Below are 18,476 nucleotides of genomic sequence, written 5' to 3' on the forward strand. Positions count from 1 at the left end.
ACATAAAGAGAGACACCACAACTCTACATAAAGAGAGACGCCACAACACTACATAGAGACACCACAACACTACATAAAGAGAGACCTAAGACAACAACACAACATGGTAGCAACACAACATGGCAGCAGCACAACATGGTAGCAACACAACATGGCAGCAGCACAACATGGTAGCAACACAACATGGTAGCAACACAACATGGCAGCAGCACAACATGGTAGCAGCACAACATGGTAGCAGCACAAAACATGGTACAAACATTATTGGGCAGACAACAGCACAAAGGGCAAGAAGGTAGAGACAACAATACATCAGGCGAAGCAGCCACAACTGGCAGTAAGAGTGTCCATGATTGAGTCTTTGAATGAAGAGATGGAGATAAAACTGTCCAGTTTGAGTGTTTTTTGCAGCTTATTCCAGTCGCTAGCTGCAGCGAACTGAAAAGAGGAGCGACCCAGGGATGTGTGTGCTTTGGGGACCTTTAACAGAATGTGACTGGCAGAACAGATGTTGTATGTGGTGAATGAGGGTTGCTTCTTACCGAACCGAACCACATGACCTTTGTTTTGGAGGTGTTCAGAACAAGGTTAAGGGCAGAGAAAGCTTGTTGGACACTAAGAAAGCTTTGTTGTAGAGCGTTTAACACAAAATCCGGGGAGGGGCCAGCTGAGTATAAGACTGTATCATCTGTATCCAAAATGGATGAGAGAGCTTCCTACTGCCTGAGCTATGTTGTTGATGTAAATTGAGAAGAGCGTGGGGCCTAGGATGGAGCCTTGGGGTTCTCCCTTGGTGACAGGCAGTGGCTGAGACAGCAGATGTTCTGACTTTACACACTGCACTCTTTGAGAGAGGTAGTTAGCAAACCAGGCCAAAGACCCCTCAGAGACACCAATACTCCTTAGCCGGCCCACAAGGATGGAACGGTCTACCGTATCAAAAGCTTTGGCCAAGTCAATAAAAATAGCAGCACAACATTGCTTAGAATCAAGGGCAATGGTGACATCATTTAGGACCTTTAAGGTTGCAGTGACACATCCATAACATGAGCGGAAACCAGATTCCATACCAGAGAGAATAGTGTCAGTCAGTTGATTATTGACAAGTTTTCCCAACACTTTTGATAAACAGGTCAAGTTAGAAATTGGCCTATAACAGTTAGGATGAGCTTGATCTCCCTCTTTAAATAAAGGACGCACCGTGGCTGCCTTCCAAGCAATGGGAACCTCCCCAGAGAGGAGAGACAGGTTAAAGGTCAGAGACAGGCTTGGTGATGATAGGGGCAGCAACCTTAAAGAAGAAAGGGTCTAAACCATCTGACCCAGATGTTGTTTGGGGTCAAGTTTAAGGAGTTCCTTTAGCACCTCGGACTCAGTGACCGCCTGCAGGGAGAAACTTTGTAGCGGGGGAAAAAGAGGGAGGAGCATCGGGGCTAGTCACATTAGAAGGGCTGGGAGATGAGGAAGTGTTGGACGGGAAAGGAGGCATGGCTGAGTCAAATAGGAATCCTGACTTAATTAAGTGGTGATTAAAGAGCTCAGCCATGTGCTCCTTGTCATTAACAATCACATCATCAACATTAAGGGACATGGGCAGCTGTGAGGAGGAGGGTTTATTCTCCAGGTCTTTCACCGTTTTCCAGAACTTCTTGGGGTTAGACCCAGAGAGAGAACTGCTCCTTAAAGTAACTAACTTTGTCCTTCCGGATAGCCTGAGTGCACTTATTTCTCATTTGCCTGAACGACAGCCAGTCAGCCTGAGTATGCGTGTGCCAAGCCTTTCGCCAAATGGAATTCTTGAGGTGGAGTAACTCTGCCAGATCACGGTCGAACCAGGGGCTGAACCTGTTTTTAATTCTCATTTTCTTTATAGGGGCGTGTTTGTTAACAATACCACTGAAAATATCAAAAAAGAAGGTCCAAGCGTCTTCGACAGAGGGGATCAAGCTGATTCTATACCAATTTACAGAGGCCAGGTCATGAAGGAAGGCTTGCTCATTAAAGTTTTTCAGCAAGCGTCTATGACAAATCAGGAGAGGTCGTTTAACTGAGCAGCCATTACAAACACAGGCTGTAAAACAGTGATCACTAAGGTCATTACAGAAAACACCAGACTGATACCGATCAGGATTATTTGTGAGGATAACATCAAGGACAGTAGCCTCTAACCAAGAAGCTTGATCTTGACAGCTCTAACCTTCGGTTACACGGTTATCCGTAGTTCTGCCAGCCCTGGTACGGACGATAGAATATTACTGTCAACCACATTAGGTATCACATTGTAATGTATTACAAACCCACCTCCGGATGGAAAGAACAGACTCAGAGGACAAACTATTCTAACACAGACAGACACAAAGACAACCTCACTGCTTTGTTTGCAATCTAACACTGTGAGAGTCCTTCCGGATGTAAATAGTAGCAGTACTGGGATGATGACCAGCCTCTTGGCTGCCTGCTAGGCAACCTCATTCCAGGTCCACGCCATATGTTCACTGCAGGTAATAACATAGCCCTGGTCCCCTGGCACGCCATATGTTCACTGCAGGTAATAACACAGCCCTGGTCCCCTGGCACGCCATATGTTCACTGCAGGTAATAACACAGCCCTGGTCCCCTGGCACGCCATATGTTCACTGCAGGTAATAACATAGCCCTGGTCCCCTGGCACGCCATATGTTCACTGCAGGTAATAACACAGCCCAGGTCCCCTGGCACGCCATATGTTCACTGCAGGTAATAACACAGCCCTGGTCCCCTGGCACGCCATATGTTCACTGCAGGTAATAACACAGCCCAGGTCCCCTGGCACGCCATATGTTCACTGCAGGTAATAACACAGCCCTGGTCCCCTGGCACGCCATATGTTCACTGCAGGTAATAACACAGCCCTGGTCCCCTGGCACGCCATATGTTCACTGCAGGTAATAACACAGCCCAGGTCCCCTGGCACGCCATATGTTCACTGCAGGTAATAACACAGCCCTGGTCCCCTGGCACGCCATATGTTCACTGCAGGTAATAACACAGCCCTGGTCCCCTGGCACACCATATGTTCACTGCAGGTAATAACACAGCCCAGGTCCCCTGGCACGCCATATGTTCACTGCAGGTAATAACACAGCCCTGGTCCCCTGGCACGCCATATGTTCACTGCAGGTAATAACACAGCCCTGGTCCCCTGGCACGCCATATGTTCACTGCAGGTAATAACACAGCCCTGGTCCCCTGGCACGCCATATGTTCACTGCAGGTAATAACACAGCCCTGGTCCCCTGGCACGCCATATGTTCACTGCAGGTAATAACACAGCCCAGGTCCCCTGGCACGCCATATGTTCACTGCAGGTAATAACACAGCCCTGGTCCCCTGGCACGCCATATGTTCACTGCAGGTAATAACACAGCCCAGGTCCCCTGGCACGCCATATGTTCACTGCAGGTAATAACACAGATCTGGTCCCCTGGCACGCCATATGTTCACTGCAGGTAATAACACAGCCCTGGTCCCCTGGCACGCCATATGTTCACTGCAGGTAATAACACAGCCCTGGTCCCCTGGCACGCCATATGTTCACTGCAGGTAATAACACAGCCCAGGTCCCCTGGCACGCCATATGTTCACTGCAGGTAATAACACAGCCCTGGTCCCCTGGCACGCCATATGTTCACTGCAGGTAATAACACAGCCCAGGTCCCCTGGCACGCCATATGTTCACTGCAGGTAATAACACAGATCTGGTCCCCTGGCACGCCATATGTTCACTGCAGGTAATAACACAGCCCTGGTCCCCTGGCACGCCATATGTTCACTGCAGGTAATAACACAGCCCTGGTCCCCTGGCACGCCATATGTTCACTGCAGGTAATAACACAGCCCTGGTCCCCTGGCACGCCATATGTTCACTGCAGGTAATAACACAGCCCTGGTCCCCTGGCACGCCATATGTTCACTGCAGGTAATAACACAGCCCTGGTCCCCTGGCACGCCATATGTTCACTGCAGGTAATAACACAGCCCTGGTCCCCTGGCACGCCATATGTTCACTGCAGGTAATAACACAGCCCTGGTCCCCTGGCACGCCATATGTTCACTGCAGGTAATAACACAGCCCTGGTCACCTGGCACGCCATATGTTCACTGCAGGTAATAACACAGCCCTGGTCCCCTGGCACGCCATATGTTCACTGCAGGTAATAACACAGCCCTGGTCCCCTGGCACGCCATATGTTCACTGCAGGTAATAACACAGCCCTGGTCACCTGGCACGCCATATGTTCACTGCAGGTAATAACACAGCCCTGGTCCCCTGGCACGCCATATGTTCACTGCAGGTAATAACACAGCCCTGGTCCCCTGGCACGCCATATGTTCACTGCAGGTAATAACACAGCCCTGGTCCCCTGGCACGCCATATGTTCACTGCAGGTAATAACACAGCCCTGGTCACCTGGCACGCCATATGTTCCTGACATGTGTGAGAGAATCAAGCCCACCCCTCTATCTGTGAATGGGAGGAGCTTTGGCACTTGGCAGAATGAGCTGTCTGTGGCACATTTCACATTTCTCTCAAAATGGTATATTCTCATCTCCCACTCTCTTCTCCCTCACTGGCACCCTCTGATATATCAGAGAGGACAGCAATGGAAAGATGGTCGTGGAATGTAGCCTTCCGGTCAGGGAGACATGGAGATATGAATCGAGAAAAAGGAAGCTATTGTTCCTTCACTTAAACACATCTCTGAGTGGGGTGCAGCTTTAGACCCAAGACCTGGTAGGTCATCTGACAACAACCCTGTCATTTACACAGAGACACAGACACGGTGCAGACTACAGCCATCTGTAACTGAGCTCATTGACATTGTCTAGGTGGGGCTGATGATTTGCCGACATAATAACTTGGACCTTACCACGTCAGCTTTGTCATTTTGGCTTTGGTTAGGATCAGGTTGGCGTCGCGTATCATCTGCAGAATGTCTCCCATCTTGTTGACGGCATCTGGTTTTATCATAGCAAGAGTTCTGCAGGAAACAAGGGAAGAGAGAGACATGCTCTGTACATTGTGTGCCATGTGGACCGGAACCTGGGTTTAGTGTTCAGAACATCACATCTCTGACCAGAACATCACATCTCTCCAACCAGACAATGCTGCCAGCATTAGAAGGACTATTTCTCAGTCTGTCATCACATCTCTGACCAGAACATCACATCTCTCCAACCAGACAATGCTGCCAGCATTAGAAGGACTATTTCTCAGTCTGTCATCACAGCTCTGACCAGAACATCACATCTCTCCAACCAGACAATGCTGCCAGCATTAGACAGACTCTTTTTCAGTCTGTCATCATATCTCTGACCAGAGCCAAATGTATATACTTAGTTCTAGCCCTGACACTATGTTATCAATAAAACAATTTGGGGGCATTTTAATAATTGATAACAAGACATAACTTTACATATGGTAATAAGAGAGAGAGAGAGAGAGAGAGAGAGAGAGAGAGAGAGAGAGAGAGAGAGAGAGAGAGAGAGAGAGAGAGAGAGAGAGACAGAGGCAGAGAGAGAGAGAGACAGAGACAGAGAGAGAGAGACAGAGAGCAACAGAGACAGAGAGACAGACAGAGAGACACAGAGAGAGAGACAGAGACAGAGAGCAACAGAGACAGAGACAGAGAGCAACAGAGAGAGAGAGAGAGAGAGAGAGAGAGACAGACAGACAGAGAGACAGAGAGAGAGAGAGACAGACAGACGGAGAGACACAGAGAGAGAGAGAGACACAGAGAGAGAGAGAGAGAGACAGACAGAGAGACACAGAGAGAGAGACAGAGACAGAGAGCAACAGAGACAGAGACAGAGAGCAACAGACACAGAGAGCGAGAGAGAGAGAGAGAGAGAGAGAGAGAGAGAGAGAGAGAGAGAGAGAGAGAGAGAGAGAGAGAGAGAGAGAGAGAGAGTGAGTCCTAGTTAGTCTAGTATGTGAGAGTAGTACTGTGGGCTGAGCTGAGGTGTTTAGTATTCATCACAGAGCAGAGAAAGGCCTGTGGGGCTGTAGAAGGGTGAGTCATCCCAATGAGACAGAGACACGACTCTGAACAAACAAGACTCCTTACCACCTCCACGTCACACAATGCGTCCCCAATGGCACCCTATTCCCTATATAGTGCACTACTTTAGACCAGGGCCCATACGGTATTGTACTATATAGGGAAAAGTGTACCATTGGGGATCGACCCATAGCCCATAAATATTCAGTTACTGGCTCTGCAGGGTTCATTAAAGACGCATCAGACTAGTCAGTAGAGAGATCCTTGGTGAAAACCTGCTCCAGAGCACTCAGGACCTCAGACTGGGGCGAAGGTTCACCTTCCAACAGGAGAATGAGCACTCAGGACCTCAGACTGGGGCGAAGGTTCACCTTCCAACAGGAGAATGAGCACTCAGGACCTCAGACTGGGGCGAAGGTTCACCTTCCAACAGGAGAATGAGCACTCAGGACCTCAGACTGGGGCGAAGGTTCACCTTCCAACAGGAGAATGAGCGCTCAGGACCTCAGACTGGGGCGAAGGTTCACCTTCCAACAGGAGAATGAGCACTCAGGACCTCAGACTGGGGTGAAGGTTCACCTTCCAACAGGAGAATGAGCACTCAGGACCTCAGACTGGGGCGAAGTTCACCTTCCAACAGGAGAATGAGCACTCAGGACCTCAGACTGTGGCAAAGGTTCACCTTCCAACAGGAGAATGAGCACTCAGGACCTCAGACTGGGGCGAAGGTTCACCTTCCAACAGGAGAATGAGCGCTCAGGACCTCAGACTGGGGCGAAGGTTCACCTTCCAACAGGAGAATGAGCACTCAGGACCTCAGACTGGGGCGAAGGTTCACCTTCCAACAGGAGAATGAGCACTCAGGACCTCAGACTGGGGCGAAGTTCACCTTCCAACAGGAGAATGAGCACTCAGGACCTCAGACTGTGGCAAAGGTTCACCTTCCAACAGGAGAATGAGCACTCAGGACCTCAGACTGGGGCAAGGTTCACCTTCCAATAGGACAACGACCCTAAGCACACAGCCAAGACAACGCAGGAGTGGCTTCGGGACAAGTCTCTGAATGTCCTTGAGTGGCCCAGCCAGAGTCCGGACTTGAATCCGATTGAACATCTCTGGAGAGACCTGAAAATAGCTGTGCAGCGACGCTCCCCATCCAACCTGACAGAGCTTGAGAGGATCTGCAGAGAAGAATGGGAGAAACTCCCCAAATACAGGTGTGCCAAGCTTGTAGCGTCATACACAAGAAGACTTGAGGCTGTAATCACTGCCAAAGGTGCTTCAACAAAGTACTGAGTAAAGGGTCTGAATACTTATGTAAATGCGATATTTCAGTTTTTATTTTATTTTTGCAAAATGTTCTAAAAACCTGTTTTTGCTTTGTCATTATGGGGTATTGTGTGTAGATTGATGAGGGGAAAAAAACCATTTTATCAATTTTAGGATGTAACCTAACAAAATGTGTAAAAAGCCAAGGGGTCAGAATAATTTCCGAAGGCACTGTGTGTTCATATAACTAGTAATAAAGGGACAGATAGTAAACAGCAGCAGCCAATGTGATGAGTCAAAAGAGTTATTGCAAAAATGGTCAATGCAGATAGTCCAGTTAGCTATTTTTAATGTGGCATGACCACAACCAGTCATGATGTTTTCATCTGATTGTCAAACAAATCACTTCAAAAAGTATGTTACCGTCGCACGTTCATCCAAAATATAAGTGCCTTTGAACGGGGTATGGTAGTAGGTGCCAGGCGCACCGGTTAGAGTGTGTCAAGAACTGCAACACTGCTGGGTTTTTCACACTCAACAGTTTCCTGTGAATCCTGTGTGTATCAAGAATGGTCCAAAGGAGATCCAGCCAACTTGAGAACTGTGGGAAGCATCGGTGTCAACATGGGCCAGCATCCCTGTGGAACACTTTCCACACCTTGTAGAATCCATGTATTTTAGTCAATGCCACTCCGACATTGCTCATCCTAATATTTATATTTTCTTAATTCCATTATTTTACTTTTAGATGTGTGTATTGTTGTGAATTGTTAGATACTACTGTACTGTTGGAGCTAGAAACACCAGCATTTCGCTACACCCGCAATAACATCTGCTAAATATGTGTATGTGACCAATAAAATTGGATTTGATTTGATGCTCCGACAAATTGATTCTGTTCTGAGGGCAAAAGGGGTGCAACTCAATATTAGGAAGGTATTCCGAAATGGACCTGGGGCTTTCCCACCATTACCCGATATGCATAAATAAATAAAATATAGAGACCCGTTCCGAACGGACCCTAATAACTGTAATAAAAGCGAACATCATTACCATCGTAATAAACTAAAACAGGAGGCAACCGTCATAAAGTCGAATCGGCTTAACAGATAACGTGTGTTATTTAACATCACTACTAAAACAGTACTCCCTTATAGGAAAGGGTCATTGTTTACAAGTTGCTATCTATCCCATAAACCCATTGTTGAAAACCACATATTTTCATCTTCTTCTGTGGTTTGGTAACTTCCTGTTCTTCGACGGACTCTGGCCGGGCTGAAGAAGACGCAGGGTTTGTAAGTATGCGGCGTCCGTCTCGCAACGGAGCCTTCAACCGCAAGGGGGCAAAGTTTAATTATAATAATATTGATATGAAATATATGTATGGAAATAAATTATTGATCTATTATTAATTATTATTCGGCTGTATGGATTCCTAAACTTTTTTTTTGTGGGGGCCTTTTTTGTCAACAATGTGACCTCATTAACCTGAGGACAGTGGCCAGGCTAAACCCCTCACCATCTCCTTTCCTCACCATCTCCTTTCCTCACCATCTCCTTTCCTCACCATCTCCTTTCCTCACCATTTCCTTTCCTCACCATTTCCTTTCCTCACCATTTCCTTTCCTCACCATCTCCTTTCCTCACCATTTCCTTTCCTCACCATCTCCTTTCCTCACCATCTCCTTTCCTCACCATCTCCTTTCCTCACCATCTCCTTTCCTCACCATCTCCTTTCCATTTTGAAACAACTTGCTGAAGCAAGACAGAATGAAAGGAAACAACTTGCTGAAGCAAGACAGAATGAAAGGAAACAACTTGCTGAAGCAAGACAGAATGAAAGGAAACAACTTGCTGAAGCAAGACAGAATGAATGGAAACCAGTTGCTGAAGCAAGACAGAATGAAAGGAAACCAGTTGCTGAAGCAAGACAGAATGAGAGCGATGAACTGAGCAGCCCACGACAGGGGGTCGTTTGTCGAGGGGGGGGACATTTTATATTTTTAAATGACTACTATTACTATAATTGTTTAACTAGACGGTAATTGTCCATGAAGTACAATTGATGGGACTTGTTTTAACTCTTTAAAAGTAACTTTTTTTTGGGTAGTGGTAGAAGTTTAAAAAGTCTTACTTTACTATTTAAAGCAAAGCAGTTTTAAAGTATGTATGGTTTTGAAAAACTTTACAGTAATGATAGTGTCTGCAGTAGTAATAATAATAATAATAATAATAATAATAATAATATGCCATTTAGCAGACGCTTTTATCCAAAGCGACTTACAGTCATGTGTGCATACATTTTTGTGTATGGGTGGTCCCGGGGATCGAACCCACTACCTTGGCGTTACAAGCGCCGTGCTCTACCAGTTGACTGGTTATAGTTATAGTAGTGGTAGGGACTGGTTATAGTTATAGTAGTGGTAGTGTCTACAGTAGTAATGGTAGTGACTGGTTATAGTTATAGTAGTGGTAGTGACTGGTTATAGTTATAGTAGTGGTAGTGACTGGTTATAGTAGTGGTAGTGACTGGTTATAGTTATAGTAGTGGTAGTGTCTGGTTATAGTTATAGTAGTGGTAGTGTCTACAGTAGTAATGGTAGTGACTGGTTATAGTTATAGTAGTGGTAGTGACTGGTTATAGTTATAGTAGTGGTAGTGACTGGTTATAGTTATAGTAATGGTAGTGACTGGTTATAGTTATAGTAGTGGTAGTGACTGGTTATAGTTATAGTAATGGTAGTGACTGGTTATAGTTATAGTAGTGGTAGTGTCTACAGTAGTAATGGTAGTGACTGGTTATAGTTATAGTAGTGGTAGTGACTGGTTATAGTTATAGTAGTGGTAGTTTCTACAGTAGTAATGGTAGTGACTGGTTATAGTTATAGTAGTGGTAGTGACTGGTTATAGTAGTGGCAGTGGTAGTGACTGGTTATAGTTATAGTAATGGTAGTGACTGGTTATAGTTATAGTAGTGGTAGTGACTGGTTATAGTTATAGTAGTGGTAGTGACTGCAGTAGTAATGGTGTTGACTGGTTATAGTTGAAAAAGTAGGTAGATGACAAGTTAGTATAGCATGAACCTGTGAAAGTTGGTTTGGTGTATCAAGCTTCAAAGGTTGAAGAGTTACTGTTGGTTAGTTATATTATGCTAACTCATGCACATGTATATAGTTATTACTTAATAAAAGTTTTAAAGAATGTGAAGTTAGTATAGCATGAACCTGTGAAAGTTGGTTTGGTGTCTCTAGCTTGAACGGTTGAAGAGTTACAATTATTGTTGGTATGTATTATATGCAAATATATTCACATTTAAGAAGTTATAATTTATAGCGCAGACCAGAGCAGTAGTTGTAGTCAGTAGTTGTGGTCAGCAGTTGTGGTTTTGTGGTGTTTGGTTGTGTGGTCAGTAGTTGTGGTCAGTAGTTGTGTGGTCAGTAGTTGTGGTTTTGTGGTGTTTGGTTGTGTGGTCGGTAGTTGTGGTCAGTAGTTGTGTGGTCAGCAGTGTTCAGTAGTTTTGTTCAGTAGTTGTAGTCACTAGTTGTGTGGTCAGTAGTTGCGTGGGTGTGGTCAGTAATTGTGGTCAGTAGTTGTGGTGGTCAGTAGTTATGGTGATTAGATGTGTGGCCAGTAGTTGTGTGGTTGTGGTCAGTAGTTGTGTGGTCAATATTTGTGTGGTTGTGGTCAGTAGTTGTGGTCAGTAGTTGTAGTCAGTAGTTGTGTGGTCAGTAGTTGAGTGGTCAGTAGCTGTGTGGTTGTGGTCTGTAGTTGTGTGGTCAATATTTGTGTGGTTGTGGTCAGTAATTGTGGTCACTCTTCACCCTCATCATTTTTGCCCTCTGCATCTGTGAGTATCCACGGCTCCGTTTGGGCTGCTCAACACAGAGCTGTTAGTGGACGTTCGCTTGCCACTTTTTGTCACGCTAAACTCAGACAAACAGCTGTCACTTTTTATGGGTAGAATTCCTAATCCGCTCTATCCAATCAGAGGGGTACAGCCCGCACTCCAAACTAGAGCACGGAGCATGATCCTGAGAAGGAGGACGACGCTAGTGAGCATTACCAATCTTCTCTTTATCATTCTAGGTCGCCCAGACCGGGGAAGCATTTGAAATCTTTGTGCTAGCTGTTCAGTCCGAAACAGATTTACAAATCATGGGAATTTGTGGAGCTATAAAGACGTTCTCTCTCTCTCTCTCTCTCTCTCTCTCTCTCTCTCAGAGTCAAGCATTGCTAGGCAACAGTAGCCTTGGCAACACTGCTCCCTTATGGCTAAAGCCAGTGTGAGAAACATGCTAACATACAGTACGTTTGTGCTTTAATACTAAATAAATACTGCACTTTGACCCACAAAACGTATTTGCTAGATTCATGATAGTGTTGTTGGACAAAGCAAGGAAAGTGAACTTCAAAACATTATGTAGTTTTATTGGAATTTGCAGCTGTCGTTGGTAAATAATTTATCTGCCAGCTTCTGACATGACTTACTGCAGCTAGAAAGAGCGCAGTTGATGGGTTACTAAAACATCTACTGATTGGTAGACGCTATTCCTAATCCGTTTTCAGATTTGACAAGCAGAGGAGTAGATGTTATACCCTCTATGTTTCTGTCTGACTTGTTGGAGGAGTGGTCAAAACGGCAGTTGTTTGGAAAAAGTTGGGGAAAAAATGTGGTAATGCAGTCACTAAAACAGCTGTATTGTTATACTGAACAAAAATATAAATGCAACATGCAACAATTTGCAACAAAGATTTTTCTGAGTTACAGTTCATATAAGGAAATCAGTCAATTGAAATAAATAAATTAGGCCCTAATCTATGGATTTCACATGACTGGGCAGGGGCGGAGCCATGGGTGGGCCTGGGAGAGCATAGGCCCACCCACTGGGGCCCCCCTTCCCCAGACGATCCCGCAGGTGAAGAAGCCGGATGTGGAGGTCCTGGGCTGGCGTGGTTACATGTGACCTGCGGTTGTGAGGCCGGTTGGACGTACTACCAAATCCTCTAAAACGACGATGGAGGCGGCTTATAGTAGAGAAATTAACATAGAATTATCTGGCAACAGCTCTGGTGGACATTCCTGCAGTCAGCATGCCAATTAAACGCTCCCTCAAAACTTGAGACATCTGTGGCATTGTGTTGTGTGACAAAACTGCACATATTAGAATGTTCTTTTATTGTCCCCAGCACAAGGTGCATCTGTGTAATAATCATTGTGTAAAGGTCATGCTTTAATCAGCTTCTTGATATGCCACACCTGTCAGGTGGATGGATAATCTTGACAAAACATAAAATGCTCACTAACAGGGATCTTAACAAATTTGTGCAGAACATCTGAGAGAAATAAGCTTTTTTGTGCGTATGGAAAATTTCAGGAAACTTTTATTTGTTTTTTATTTATTTATTCATGAACCATGGGACCAACACTTTACATGTTGCGGTTATATTTTTGTTCAGTATAGATCCGTAGCGGATATTTTGGATCCGCAAACAGATTTGAATAGAAGAGAAGTAGAGGAAGATTTCATACACTCTAACCTTTTGTCTAACTCTTTGGAATAGTGCTCAAAACGGCAGTTGTTTGCAAAAAAGTTACAGAAAATGTTGTTGTTGCGGTTACTAAAACAGCTGTAACTTTTTATCAGAATACGATTTTGTTCAAACGCCAGATTTGAGTAGCAGATAAGTAGAGGAAGATGTAAAACCCTATAACGTTTTGTCTGTTGTTGCAAAGCGGTCAAAGTAGCTGATTTTGTGTCAAAAGTTGCATTATTGCATTTACAGTGAACGGAAGTTGGATGTGATGATGTCACAATGAGGCCTATTAGAATCTTGAGGAAATCTAATGTAAGATGGAGGACAAAAAGGGGGGACAAAAAAATATAGAACTTCAAAAGTATTAAATATATCAAAAAGTTGCATACAAACACAATATTCCGGATCGATCTGCACGTTTTACAGTTTGAATGGCGTTTGTAGCTTCAACGTGTAGGAGGAGTAGTGTTCCAAAGAAGAAGAAGTATGTCGAAGACTTAGAATGGGACGTTTGCTTTGCAAGTCCCATTAACTACGCTCAGCTCATAAGGCCCCTTGTTGATGTGAGACCTAAGGCAATTGCCTCTTCTGCCTAATGGTAAATCCGCCAGTGCATCAACCTCTAAACAGTGCATAATAATTATCTGTCTGTCTCCCTACAGGATGTCAGAAGAATGACAACTGCATCCCCTAAGGAGGTCTCCCGAGTGGCGCAGTCTAAGGCACTGCATCGCAGTGCTAGCTGTGCCACTAGAGATCCTGGTTCGAATCCAGGCTCTGTCGTAGCCGGCCGCGACCGGGAGACCGATGGGGCGGCGCACAATTCGTCCAGGGTATGGGAGGGAATGGCCGGCAGGGATGTAGCTCAGTTGGTAGAGCATGGCGTTTGCAACGCAAGAGTTGTGGGTTCGATTCCCACGGGGGGCCAGTATGATTTTTCTTATTTATAATAATGTATGCACTCACTAACTGTAAGTCCCTCTGGATAAGAGCGTCTGCTAAATGACTAAAATGTAAAATGTAAAAACGTGAGGTCAGAGGTGCGAGGTCAACTCAGTGTGTAGTCTGGTCTGTCAATCTATCAAGAGCATGTGGAACAGCACAATACGAATAGATGGAATGTTAAACAGCATGCTATCATTGATCATTCCCAGCCTTTAACAGTGTATTGCTGCTTGTTCTTTGGAGATGTTGCACCACCACAGCAACTTACAGTGGCTTGCGAAAGTATTCACCCCCCTTGGCATTTTTCCTATCTTGTTGCCTTACAACCTAGAATTAAAATAGATTTTTTGGGGGTTTGTATCATTTGATTTATCACAACATGCCTACATTTACATTACATTTACATTTTAGTCATTTAGCAGACGCTCTTATCCAGAGCGACTTACAGGAGCAATTAGGGTTAAGTGCCTTGCTCAAGGGCACATTAACGTCATTTAGCAGACGCTCTTATCCAGAGCGACTCACAAATTGGTGCGTTCACCCTAAAGCCAGTGGGATAACCACTTTACAATTTGGGGGGGGGGGGGGGGTTAGAAGGATTACTTTATCCTATCCCAGGTATTCCTTAAAGAGGTGGGGTTTCAAATGTCTCCGGAAGGTGGTGAGTGACTCCGCTGTCCTGGCGTCGTGAGGGAGCTTGTTCCACCACAGGCGGCAGGTAGTTTAGTGGGTAAGAGCGTTGTGCCAGTAACCGAAAGGTCGCTGGTTCTAATCCCCGAGCTGACTAGGTGAAAAATCTGTTGATGTGCCCTTGAGCAAGGCACTTAACCCTAATTGCTCCTGTAAGTCACTCTGGATAAGAGCGTCTGCTAAATGACAAAAAAAAAAAAAAAAGATGCAAAATATTTTTTGGTGTGAAACAAACAAGAAATAAGACAACAAAACAGAACTTGAGCGTGCATAACTATTCACCCCCCCCCAAAGTCAGTACTTTGTAGAGCCACCTTTTAAAGCAATTACAGCTGCAAGTCTCTTGGGGTATGTCTCTATAAGCTTGGCACATCTAGCCACTGGGATTTTTGCCCATTCTAGAAGGCAAAACTGCTCCAGCTCCTTCAAGTTGGATGGGTTCCACTGGTGTACAGCAATCTTTAAGCCATACCACAGATTCTCAATTGGATTGAGGTCTGGGCTTTGACTAGACCATTCCAAGACATTTAAATGTTTGGGTTTGCACCAGACATAGCGTTTTCCTTGATGGCCAAAAAGCTCAATTTTAGTCTCATCTGACCAGAGTACCTTCTTCCATATGTTTGGGGAGTCTCCCACATGCCTTTTGGCGAACACCAAATGTGTTTGCTTATTTCTTTCTTTAAGCAATGGCTTTTTTCTGGCCACTCTTCCGTAAAGTCCAGCTCTGTGGAGTGTACGGCTTAAAGTGGTCCTATGGACAGATACTCCAATATCCGCTGTGGAGCTTTGCAGCTCCTTCAGGGTTATCTTTGGTCTCTTTGTTGCCTCTCTGATTAATGCCCTCCTTGCCTGGTCCGTGAGTTTTGGTGGGCGGCCCTCTCTTGGCAGGTTTGTTGTGGTGCCATTTTCTTTCTATTTTTTAATAATGGATTTATTGGTGCGCCGTGTGATATTCAAAGTTTCAGATATTTTTTTATACCCCAACCCTGATCTGTACTTCTCCACAACTTTGTCCCTGACCTGTTTGGAGAGCTCCTTGGTCTTCATGGTGCCGCTTGCTTGGTGGTGCCACTTGCTTAGTGGTGTTGCAGACTCTGGGCCATTCAGAACAGGTGTATACAGTTGAAGTCGGAAGTTTACATACACCTTAGCCAAATACATTTAAACTCAGTTTTTCACAATTCCTGAAATATAATCCTAGTAAGAATTCCCTGTTTTAGGTCAGTTAGGATCACCACTTTATTTTAAGAATGTGAAATGTCAGAATAATAGTAGAGAGAATGATTTATTTCAGCTTTTATTTATTTAATCACATTCCCAGTGGGTCAGAAGTTTACATACACTCAATTAGTATTTGGTAGCATTGCCTTTAAATTGTTTAACTTGGGTCAAACGTTTTCAGGTAGCCTTCCACAAGCTTCCACAATAAGTTGGGTGATTTTTGGCCCATTCCTCCTGACAGAGCTGGTGTAACTGAGTCAGGATTGTAGGCATCCTTGCTCGAAAACGCTTTTTCAGTTCTGCCCACAAACTTTCTATAGGATTGAGGTCAGTGCTTTGTGATGGCCACTCCAATACCTTGACTTTGTTGTCCTTAAGCCATTTTGCCACAACTTTGGAAGTATGCTTGGGGTCATTGTCCATTTGGAAGACCCATTTGTGAGCAAGCTTTAACTTCCTGACTGATGTCTTGAGATGTTGCTTCAATATATCCACATAATTTCCCTTCCTCATGATGCCATCTATTTTGTGAAGTGCACCAGTCCCTCCTGCAGCAAAGCAACCCTACAACATTATGCTGCCACCCCCGTGCTTCACGGTTGGGATGGTGTTCTTCGGCTTGCAAGCGACCCCCTTTTTCCTCCAAACATAACGATGGCCATTATGGCCAAACAGTTCTATTTTTGTTTCATCAGACCAGAGTACATTTGTCCAAAAAGTACGATCTTTGTCCCCATGTACCGTTGCAAACCGTAGTCTGGCTTTTTTTATGGCGGTTTTGGAGCAGTGGCTTCTTCCTTGCTGAGCGGCCTTTCAGGTTATGTCGATATAGGACTCCTTTTACTGTGGATATAGATACTTTTGTACCTGTTTCCTCCAGCATCTTCACAAGGTCCTTTGCTGTTGTTGTGGGATTGATTTGCACTTTTCGCACCAAAGTACGTTCATCTCTAGGAGACAGAACGCATCTCCTTCCTGAGCGGTATGACGGCTGTGTGGTCCCATGGTGTTTATACTTGCGTACTATTGTTTGTACAGATGAACGTGGTACCTTCAGGCGTTTGGAAATTGCTCCCAAGGATGAACCAGACTTGTGGAGGTCTACAATTGTTTTTCAGAGGTCTTGGCTGATTTCTTTTGATTTTCCCATGATGTCAAGCAAAGAGGCACTGAGTTTGAAGGTAGGCCTTGAAATACATCCACAGGTACACCTCCAATTGACTCAAATTATGTCAATTAGCCTAACAGAAGCTTCTAAAGCCATTACATCATTTTCTGGAATTTTACAAGCTGTTGAAAGGCACAGTCAATTTAGTGTATGTAAACTTCTGACCCACTGGAATTGTGATACAATGAATTATAAGTGAAATAACCTGTCTGTAAACAATTGTTGGAAAAATTACTTGTGTCATGCACAAAGTAGATGTCCTAACCGACTTGCCAAAACTATAGTTTGTTAACAAGAAATGTGTGGAGTGGTTAAAAAACGAGTTTTAATGACTCCACTGAGATGATGTGACAGATCATGTGACACTTAGATTGGACACAGGTGGACTTAATTTAACTAATTATGTGACTTCTGAAGGTAATTGGTTGCACCAGATCTTATTTAGGGGCTTCATAGCAAAGGGGGTGAATACATATGCACGCACCACTTCTCCGTTATTTATTTTTTAGAATTTTTTGAAACAAGTAATTTTTTTCATTTCACTTCACCAATTTGGACTATTTTGTGTATGTCCATTACATGAAATCCAAATCAAAATCCATTTAAATTACAGGTTGTAACGGAACTAAATAGGAAAAACGCCAAGGGGGATGAATACTTTTGCAAGGCGCTGTACATATTACCTCTCTTTCTTGCTGCCGAGCTTGTTTCCTGTGTACTGGTCTCCATATCCAATCAGGTCGAGTTGACGGGAGAACACGTTCACACGGTTTCCAACAAACAGGTCCTCCTGGTGAAGCTCATCGTATTTGGTCCGCCTCAGGAAGGTACGCTGGTTCTTCACATCAAACTGGAAAGAAAACAAAATCTAATTTCTAGCAGGTCCAAATAAAGTAACAAAAGACCTGAGCATTTCAAGCCTGAGTATTCACTGAGGAAAAAAACAGATGACTTGTTTTATGCAGATAGACATGAGCTGATAGTTTCTTCAATAGAGTATGAGTCATAATATCCTTAAAACCTAGCGGTCAAACAAGGAAATGGTTCCAATCATTTTAACACCATTCATTTTTCCAATAGGGGATTTTAGAAACATTTAAAATAAGGGCTGTGTTTTGTGTAGGCTTACCCTGGGGTGACGTTTTGATAACCGTGTAAATCTCTCTAAGACAAGGTGACTTTTATCAATTTATATCTGCCTGTATATACCCCCAAAACTGAAATGCTAATTAACTGCTAATGTGGCTATCATAAAGAACTACAAATGCCATGATGATCTGAACGAGACTGCTGAATTCGAGGCAAAGGTAAGAATCTCTGGATTAACGATCTAATGTTAGCTAAATTTAGTAATGAATAAATTGGCAACATTTCTATAATTGACAATTCTGTGAACCGTCTTGTGCAAGTTTTAAATTGACACAATACTTGTTAGCAAAGGTGTCTGCTATAGATGACGTGCAGGAGCTTGCAGGGATTTGTAGCCTTGCATGATGTCTACTTTGATGCTAATTAGCATTTTCGAATCTGAGAGGAAATGGAGCCGAATATATAAATAAAAGTCACCTTGTCGGAGAGAGATTTACAAGGTTATCAAAACTTCA

General features: G+C 44.3%; 1 protein-coding gene across 3 annotated transcripts in view; it reads right to left on the bottom strand.

Annotated features, from left to right (window-relative positions):
• Positions 1-18,476, bottom strand: part of nme7 (NME/NM23 family member 7) — a 133,811-nt gene that overhangs the window by 97,894 nt on the left and 17,441 nt on the right. For all 3 annotated transcript variants that reach the window (XM_084172012.1, XM_084172011.1, XM_084172010.1), the window contains 2 exons: positions 17,556-17,722; positions 4,911-5,021 (listed from right to left, as the gene is read on the bottom strand). In XM_084172012.1, coding sequence (XP_084028138.1) covers positions 4,911-5,021; positions 17,556-17,722 — 278 coding nt within the window. The remainder of the gene's footprint in view (positions 1-4,910; positions 5,022-17,555; positions 17,723-18,476) is intronic.

The sequence above is a fragment of the Coregonus lavaretus genome (genome assembly GCF_964263955.1).
Source record: "Coregonus lavaretus genome assembly, chromosome: 11".
In the NCBI taxonomy this organism is placed as follows: Eukaryota; Metazoa; Chordata; class Actinopteri; order Salmoniformes; family Salmonidae; genus Coregonus; species Coregonus lavaretus.